This window comes from Salvelinus namaycush, chromosome 15, assembly GCF_016432855.1.
Source record: "Salvelinus namaycush isolate Seneca chromosome 15, SaNama_1.0, whole genome shotgun sequence".
Lineage (NCBI taxonomy): Eukaryota > Metazoa > Chordata > Actinopteri > Salmoniformes > Salmonidae > Salvelinus > Salvelinus namaycush.
This window is the reverse complement of record NC_052321.1, coordinates 39,731,682-39,740,590: the sequence shown is the minus strand read 5'-3', so window position 1 is coordinate 39,740,590 and position 8,909 is coordinate 39,731,682. Positions and strand designations below refer to the sequence as shown.

At 44.3% G+C, this 8,909-nt stretch overlaps 1 protein-coding gene across 1 annotated transcript in view; it reads left to right on the top strand.

Moving 5' to 3' along the window:
• Nucleotides 1-1,260: 1,260 nt before the first annotated feature.
• nrxn3a (neurexin 3a) overlaps nucleotides 1,261-8,909 on the top strand; it is a 324,550-nt gene continuing 316,901 nt past the window's right edge. Inside the window, exon 1 of the mRNA XM_039009038.1 lies at nucleotides 1,261-1,362. Within this exon, the coding sequence (XP_038864966.1) occupies nucleotides 1,261-1,362 (102 nt within the window). The remainder of the gene's footprint in view (nucleotides 1,363-8,909) is intronic.

Sequence of the window (8,909 nt, the reverse complement as noted above, 5' to 3'; positions counted from 1 at the left end):
ACATTGTCAAAAAAATGTGGTTGGTATTTCTAGGCTTTCTTTACATTGGATTCTCTCCCTCCATCGTTCACGATTTTTTTCCTATCGTTCATCTTTCTTTTTCTCACATGAGCTTCTCTCCTCTTCTGCTTTCCTTTCTACAACTTCTTCCTCCCTATCCCAAAGCCCTCCAAATCAAGTCTTTCTTTAGGCCTTACTGTTTGACTAAAACCTCCTTTGCATTCCCTATGTGTTGGCCGATGACTGTCGACCAAACTGCCAGAAGCTTTCTACAACTACAAAAAAAGAGGAAAGAAAACCCAAAAGTTCACCAGTGGGAGCTCTGACAGTTGTTTCCAGTACACAGTGGCGCATGGCATGCCTAAACTTCTCAATCCTTCCCTTCGATCTCACACTATCCTCATCCGTTGCTTTCCCAATAACCTCCTAACTAACACTTAAACTCACCTGCCGTTCACGCTGTCATTTGTGTGTGGTGAATGTTTATAGAAGTGCCGATTCTGATGCTACACCTCCCTTGAAACCCCCCCCCCCTCTCATGGCTTTTGGTGTGGTCTGATTGTGTCGTGATTGGGCTTTGGCATGTTCCATCCAGCTGACTTAGAGGATAGACCTTGCTTTGTATTAGCACCCCATTCACTCAACTCATCTTGTTGTTAAGAAAATAACTAACTACGACATGGCTATGATACTCATGGCTTGTTCATATGTAGAATTAGCAGCACATCCCTTTTTCGCATGCTTGTCAATGTCTCCACTATCCAGATATCAACTCAAACTTAAACAAGCACAATCAATTTATCCTTGGCGTTGTTGGCATCCTACTAACCCTTCAAATCTAACCAAATGCCAAATCCCCAAAGAAACCTCATTTACTAACTTGCATCAAAGTTAAAGAAAATATTCCCACTGACATATTTTCTTTATCTGCCCTGGTTGAGCGTAAGAGTTGACGTACATGACAGAAACACAGAGGAATCCAATGACATGGTCCAGGTTTTGGGACTGGGCCACACACTTGAAGCCATTACACTAGCGAGCATTACTAAGACACAATATCGAGACAAAAACCTAGTCCCTGTTAGATTAACCTAAGCATAAACCTCTGCCTACACCCTGACCCCCGTACCCTCCTTTCTCCCCCAAACCCAAGATGGTCATGAGTGGACTTTCTCCTTCCTGGTTCTTCCCGTTGTCTAGGTGACGATATCAGTTGACGGTATCCTGACGACCACGGGGTATACCCAGGAGGACTACACCATGCTGGGATCCGATGACTTCTTCTACGTGGGTGGAAGCCCCAGTACTGCCGACCTGCCTGGGTCTCCTGTCAGCAACAACTTCATGGGCTGCCTCAAAGAGGTGACACTGCTGCGATATGTACATTTACATTCAAGTGGAACTTGCAGGGTTTTAACAACTTTTGCAGATATGAAACAAATATCAGTAAAAAAACATCAAATTCCCAGTTTATGCTTCAAAACAAACTTTATAAGAGGTTTTAAAAATAGGTTTTATTTGACTCAAAATGTCCTAACTTACAGAAAGGCATTGTTGGCAGAATAGATGGATGCAGTTCAAAGCATGATTACTATACAGTGCATTCAGGAAGTATTTAGACCCCTTGACTTTTTCCACATTTTGTTACGTTACAGCCTTATTCTAAAATGGATTAAATAAAAAATTGTCCTTATCAATCTACACACAATACCTCATAATGACAAAGCAAAAACGGGTTTTTAGAAATGTTTGCAAATGTATTAAAATAAAAAAACAGAAATTTGTTATTTACATAAGTACTCAGACCCTTTGCTATGAGGCTCGAAATTGAGCTCAGGTGCATCCTGTTTACATTGCTCATCGTTGAGATGTTTTTACAGCTTGATTGGAGCCCACCTGTGGTAAATTAAATTGATTGGACATGATTTGGAAAGGCACACACCTGTCTATATAAGGTCCCACAGTTGACAGTGCATGTCCGAGCAAAAACCAAGCCATGAGGTCAAAGGAATTGTCCGTAGAACTCAGAGAAAGGATTGTGTCGAGGCATAGATCTGGGTACCAAAATATTTCTGCAGCATTGAAGGTCCCCAAGAAAACAGAGGCCATCATTCTTAAATGGAAGAAGTTTAGACCCACCAAGACTCTTCCTAGAATTGGCCGCCCGGCCAAACCGAGCAATCGAGGGAGAAGTGCTTTGGTCAGGGAGTTGACCAATAACCTGGTTTTTCACTCTGACAGAGCTCCAGAGTTGGTTAGCTAGCAAGAAACGTGAATTGCTTTGCAAGCTAGCTACCTATGCTGAACTTGAATGACTGTTATCCACAGTTAGCCTATCTGTTAGTTGTCAACAGTGCATGACTTGGGCAGGAGCTCACTGGAGCTGAGTACCGGCACCTCAAATGTTCTACTACTTGAGCTCCTGCACCTCTATAGAATATTAGCTCAAAAGTATTGTGGAGCTCCTGCACCTAAATATAAACAGTACCAGCGCCAAAAATGAGTACTGGGACCTATGTCAGTCCAAGTCAAGCACTGGTTGTCAATCAAATTGATTTGGCATCGATCAAATTGGCTGGCAGGAAGGCAAGTTCCAAAAACAGGCAAGCTGCAGAGGGATGAGCAGGCTACTATTCCCCATTATTTCAATGCAATTTTGACAGCCAACTAGCTTAACAAGTTTGAGGGTTTATCTAATTTTCCCTAGTTAGATTTTAGCTTATCTCGCTCTGGCTAGCATTATTTGTTGATCTTGTTGTTGATGTGCATAGGCAAATGAGGGAGAGATAGTCTACCTTTTTATGGTTGTTTGATCAATAGGACTGTGACATTTCATAATGTAAGAGGAGAAATCCATTCAGGTGTATTTTGGGGCTTTTGGCGAATGCGTTCTAATGATCTAACGTCGCACTGTTGCTGCTGCCTGTAAACACACAGTCCAGTTCAAGGTGAGTGATGGCAGGCCCGTGTGGCAAATGGCTAATTTGCATGTAGGTCTACTGTAGCTCTGATTGGTTAGGGTGCACCGGTCTGCGTAAACTCTGGTCCTGGACAAGACCGATGTTTTATTTGTTCACAAATAACTGACTATACGCCAATCCCAAACATTCAATGAATTTATGAAAACTTGAAAATTACCATATCTAAGTGCTCGCTTGTCATGAAATGTAAAAATCTAAAAAGTCTTCCTGGGTGTGTATTTGAACGATTTTAATTTCATGTTGCTAAAACGTTGTCAGTTCCACTTGAACATTTTAGTCATTTAGCAGACGCTCTTATCCAGAGTGACTTACAGTTAGTGCATTCATCTTAAGATAGCTAGGTGAGACAACCACATATCACAACTGTCACATTTGAATTTGAGTCATTTAGTAGAAGCTCTTATCCAGAGCCACTTACAATCAGTGCAGTATGTGAGTCTGTGCTTTACACCAGTGTTTCAAAAATGGTTGGTTAGGACCAAACGGTCCAGTGTGTTACTGTTCAAGCTTGGGTTGAACGTTTGGGAACCGCTACTACGGTACTGTGGGTTCGCTAAAATGTGTTGAATATCATAGGTTACTTGTAAAGAGAGTATCTTGCCATGTGTATTATGCTCTGTGGATCCTATGAAATCAGGAGTAAATTCAATAAAGCCCATCTGGTTTTGAAGAAGGGAGAGATCAGAGCTTTCAGTATCTTCTGGGAGCCATCTGATCCAATTCACAGTGGTTATTCATTTTCACCCGACATCAAATTGTTGCAGGCGTATTTAATTTTGTTTTTCAATTGTTGGTAAATCATTTGATTACGGCCGCGGACGTCAAGCAGTTGCCTGGATGCAGAGGCTCAGGTGAAGTGATAGGATGGGATTCGTTGACTATGCAGCTGGGTTTAAATCTAACAGGAGAGTAGGAAGCAAAGAGACAATCTGAAAACGGTCTGTTTGTTCCATTGGGTCTGTTCCTGCTCAGAGATGTTTTGATTAAGCCAATTTTTTTTAACAGTGTCACAGTTGCCCTCTGAGCACACATACACACACACAGTTCCCTGGAGCTGGTGATGTCATCTTTTAGCGCTTGGCTGGAGACGGTTGCTGCAGTGTGGCAGTATGGTCCTGTATCTCTCTCTGGAGCTGTTCCCTACTGGTACACACACACACAAACATACACACACACACAAAATACACACTTTCACCCCCTGCCCAAACACATGTTCCCACACCCCCTGCCACCTCCTCTCCACCTCTCCATCAGAGCGTCATGTAACCCAGGAGATCGGGGGAAATGTGTAGCAGCCATATAATCTCCCTTGCCCTACTTCCTGCTCTGTGCCATGCTGGGCAGGTCTGCCCATACTGACCCAATCACCACTGTATCACTGGGGCCACTAGCTCACCAACACCATGATACACGCATACACACACATGTACTTACATAAATGTTCACACACTTTCACTGGTCCTAGGGAAGTCATTGTTCCCTCAATGTTGATCAAAATGCATTTAGTCCCTATTCCTTTCATTCCATCTCCTCTCAATACATGGGTCAACGACACACACACACGCAAACATGGCGCGGGAGAGAATAGGGGACGTTTTACGGGCTCCTGCCCATAATGTTTCTGCCATCGTTTCCTTTGACTGAAAAGAGTGTCTGGACATCAGAACAGCTATCACTAACCTCAATTTGGACGAGGACTTCTACTTCAATGAGTCGGAGGCAAAATACATGCTGATTAGCCCAAATCTCCAACACTATAGAGGCTGGCGAGGGGAATACCTGACGAGACTATGTCGAAGAGTGGATAAATTACCCCAACACTCCGTTCTATTGGCAAACGTGCAATCACTGGAGAATAAACTGGATGAGCTCCGTTCGAGACTATCCTGTGAACGTGATCTGAAGAACTGTAATACCCTATGTTTCTGAGTCGTGGCTGAACAAGGATTTGGTAAATATACAGTGCCTTCGCAAAGTATTCAGACCTCTTGACTTGTTCCACCTTTTGTTACGTTACAGCCTTATTCTAAAATGGATTAAAAAAAATAAATAATCCTCAACAATCTACAATGACGTAGAGAAATCTTTGCACATTTATTAAAAATAAAAACATAAATACCTTATTTGCATAAGTATTCAGACCCTTTGCTATGAGACTGGAAATTGAGCTCAGGTGCATCTTGTTTCAATTTATCATCCTTGAGCTGTTTCTACAAATTGATTGGCACACACCTGTCTATATAAGGTCCCACAGTTGACAGAGCAAAAACCAAGCCATGAGGTCGAAGGAATTGTCCGTAGAGCTCCGAGACGACAGCATTGTGTTGAGGATTGAAAGTCCCCAACAACACAGTGGCCTCCATCATTCTTAAATGGAAGAAGTTTGGAAGGACAACCATCATTGCAGCACTCCACCAATCAGACCTTTATGTTAGTGGCCAGACAGAAGCCTGTCCTCAGTAAAAGGCACATGACAGCCCACTCTGAGTTTTCCAAAAGCCACCTAAAGACTCTCAGACCATGAAAAACAATATTCTTTGATCTGATGGAATCAAGATTGAACTCTTTGGTCTGAATGCCAAGCGTTACATCTGGAGGAAACCTGGCACCATCCCTACAGCGAAGCATGGGGGTGGCAGCATCATGCTGTGAGGATGTTTTTCAGCGGCAGGGACTGGGAGAGAGGATCGAGGCAAAGATGAACGGAGCAAAGTACAGAGAGATCCTTGATGAAAAACTACTCCAGAGCGCTCAGGACCACAGACTGGGGCGAAGGTTCACCTTCCAACAGGACAATAACCCTAGACACAAGTCTCTGAATGTCCTTGAGTGGCCCAGCCAGAGCCCGGACTTGAACCCAATCGAACATCTCTGGAGAGACCTGAAAATAGCTGTGCAGTGATGCTCCCCATCCAACCTGACAGAGCTTGAGAGGATCTGCAGAGAAGAATGGGAGAAACTCTCCAAATACAGGTGTGCCAAGCTTGTAGCATCATACCCAAGAAGACTCGATAATATATTCACTGCCAAAGGTGCTTCAACAAAGAACTGAGTAAAGGGTCTGAATATTTATGTAAATGTGATATTTAAGTTTTTTTTATTTTTGATAAATTATCAAACATTTCTAAAAACATGTCTTTGCTTTGTCATTACGGGGTATCGTGTGTAGATTAATGAGGGGGGAAAAAACGATTTCATCCATTTTAGAATAAGGCTGTAATGTAGCAAAATGTGGAAAAGGTGAAGGGATCTGAATACTTTCCGAATGCACTGTAAATCTAGCTGTTTCTTCTACACATCGGCAGGAAAGAACGGTGGCGTCAGCGAAGCTCAGGGGAGGTGGTGTCGGTCTTTTTGTTAACAACAACTAGCGCGATCTCTAATATTAAGGAAGGCTCGAGGTGCTGCTCGCCTGAGTTAGAATAACTCATGATAAACTGTAGACTATATATCTATGTTACGTAGGTGTCTATTTACCACCAAAAAACAATGCTGGCACTAAGCTGTATAAGTAAACAAGAAAATACTCACCCAGAGGTGGTGCTCCTAGTGGCCGGTGACTTTAATGCAGGAAAACTGAAAACCGTTGTACCTCATTTCTACCAGCATGTCACCTGTGCAACTAGAGGTGAAAAGACCTTTACTCTGCAGAGACGCCATCAAAGTTCTCCCTCACCCTCCAATTGGCAAATCTGACCCACAACTCTATCCTCTTGATTCCTGCTTAGTAGCAAAAACTCAAACAGGAAATACCAGTGACACACTCAATATGGAAGTGGTCCGTTGAAGCAGATGCAGGACTGTTTTGTTAGCACAGACTGGAATATGTTCTGAGATTCATCCGATGACATTGAGGAGTTTATCACATCAGTCACCGGCTTCATTAATAAGTGCATTGACGACGTCATCCCCACAGTGAATGTACATACATATCCTAACCAGAAGACATGAGATACAGGCAACATCCGCACTGAGCTAAAGGCTTGAGCTGCCGCTTTCAAGGAACGGGACACTAATCCGGATGCTTATAAGAAATCCCGCTACGCCCTCCGACGAACCATCAAAAAGGCAAAGCATCAATACAGGACCAAGATCGGGTCCTACTACACCAGCTCTAACGCTCGTTGTATGTGGCATGGCTTGCAAACTATCACTGACTACAAAGGGAAAACCAGCTGCGAGCTGTCCAGTGACGTGAGCCTACCAGATGAACTAAATACCTTCTATGCTCACTTTGAGGCCAGCAACACTGAACCACGCATGTGAGCACAAGCTGTTCCGGAAGACTGGGTGATCACGCTCTCCGTAGCCGATGTGAGTAAGACCTTGAAACAGGTTAACATTCACAAGCCCGCAGGGCCAGGCGGACTACCAGGACGTATGCTCAGAGCATGCGCTGACCAGTGTCTTCACTGACATTTACAACCTCTCCCTGACCCAGTCTGTAATACCTACATGTTTCAAGCAGACCACCATTGTCCTTGTGCCCTTGAACGCCAAGGTAACCTGTCTAAATTACTATCGCCCCGTAGCACTCACATGAAAGGCTGGTTGAATGGCTCACATCAACACCATCATCCCAGACACCCCGGACCCACTCCAATTCGCACACCGCCCCAACAGATCCACAGATGACGCAATTTCTATTGCACTCCACACCGCCCTTCTTCCCACCCTTCTTCCCATCTAAACAAAAGGAACACCTTCGTAAGAGTGCTGTACATTGACCACAGCTCAGCATTCAATGCCATAGTGCCCTCCAAGCTCATCACGAAGGCGAGGACCCTGGGATGAAATACCTCCCTCTGCAACTGGATCCTGGACTTCCTGTAGGCAGCAACACATCCGCCACGCTGACCCTCAACATGGGGACCTCTCAGGAGTGTGTGCTTAGTCCCCTCCTGTACTCCCTGTTCACCTACGACTGCGTGGCCGTGCACGACTCCAACGCTATCAGTAAGTTTGCCGGCGACACGACGGTGGTAGGCCTGATCACCGACGATGATGAGACAGCCTACAAGGAGGAGGTCAGAGAACTAGCAGTGTGGTGCCAGGACAACCACCTCTCCCTCAACATCAACAATACAAAGGAGCTGATTGTGGACTACAGGAAACAGAGGGCCGAGCACTCCCCCATCCACACCGACGGGGCTGTAGTGGAGCAGTTTGAGAGCTTCAAGTTCCTTGGTGTCCACATCACTAAGGAACTATCATGGTCCACACACACTAAGGCAGTCGTGAAGAGGGCACGACAATGCCTTTTCCCCCTCAGGAGGCTGAAAAGATTTGGCATGGGTCCTCAGATCCTCAAAAAGTTCTACAGCTGCACCATTGAGAGCATCTTGACTGGCAGCATCACCACTTGGTATGGCAACTGCTTGGCATCCGATTGCAAGGCGCTACAGAGGTGTGTCAGAGGAAGGCCCTAAATAGTCTCTTCTTGGACCAGTCTTGGACCAACAAGACTTGGACAAGTCTTGGACAAGTCTTGGACCAACAAGACCCTGAACAGCTTCTACACCCAAGCCATAACACTACTAAATAGTTAGTCTGGGTATCTATTGGTTAACTATTTAACTAGGCCGTCATTGTAAATAAGAATTTGTTCTTAACTGACTTGCCGAGTTAAATAAAGGTAAAAAAATAACTAAATAAATCTGCATTGACCCTTTTTGCACTAACTCATTTGACTCATCACATACACTGCTGTTACTGTTTATTGTATATCCTGTTGTCTAGTCACTTTATCCCTACCTCAATTACCTCGTACCCCTGCACATTGACTCGGTACTGGTACCCCGTGTATACGGCCATGTTATCGTTACTCATTGTGTATTTATTCCTTGTGTTATTATTTTTTGTTTTGTTTCTCTCTGCATCATTGGGAAGGTCCCGTAAGTAAGCATTTCACTGTTAGTCTACTCCTGT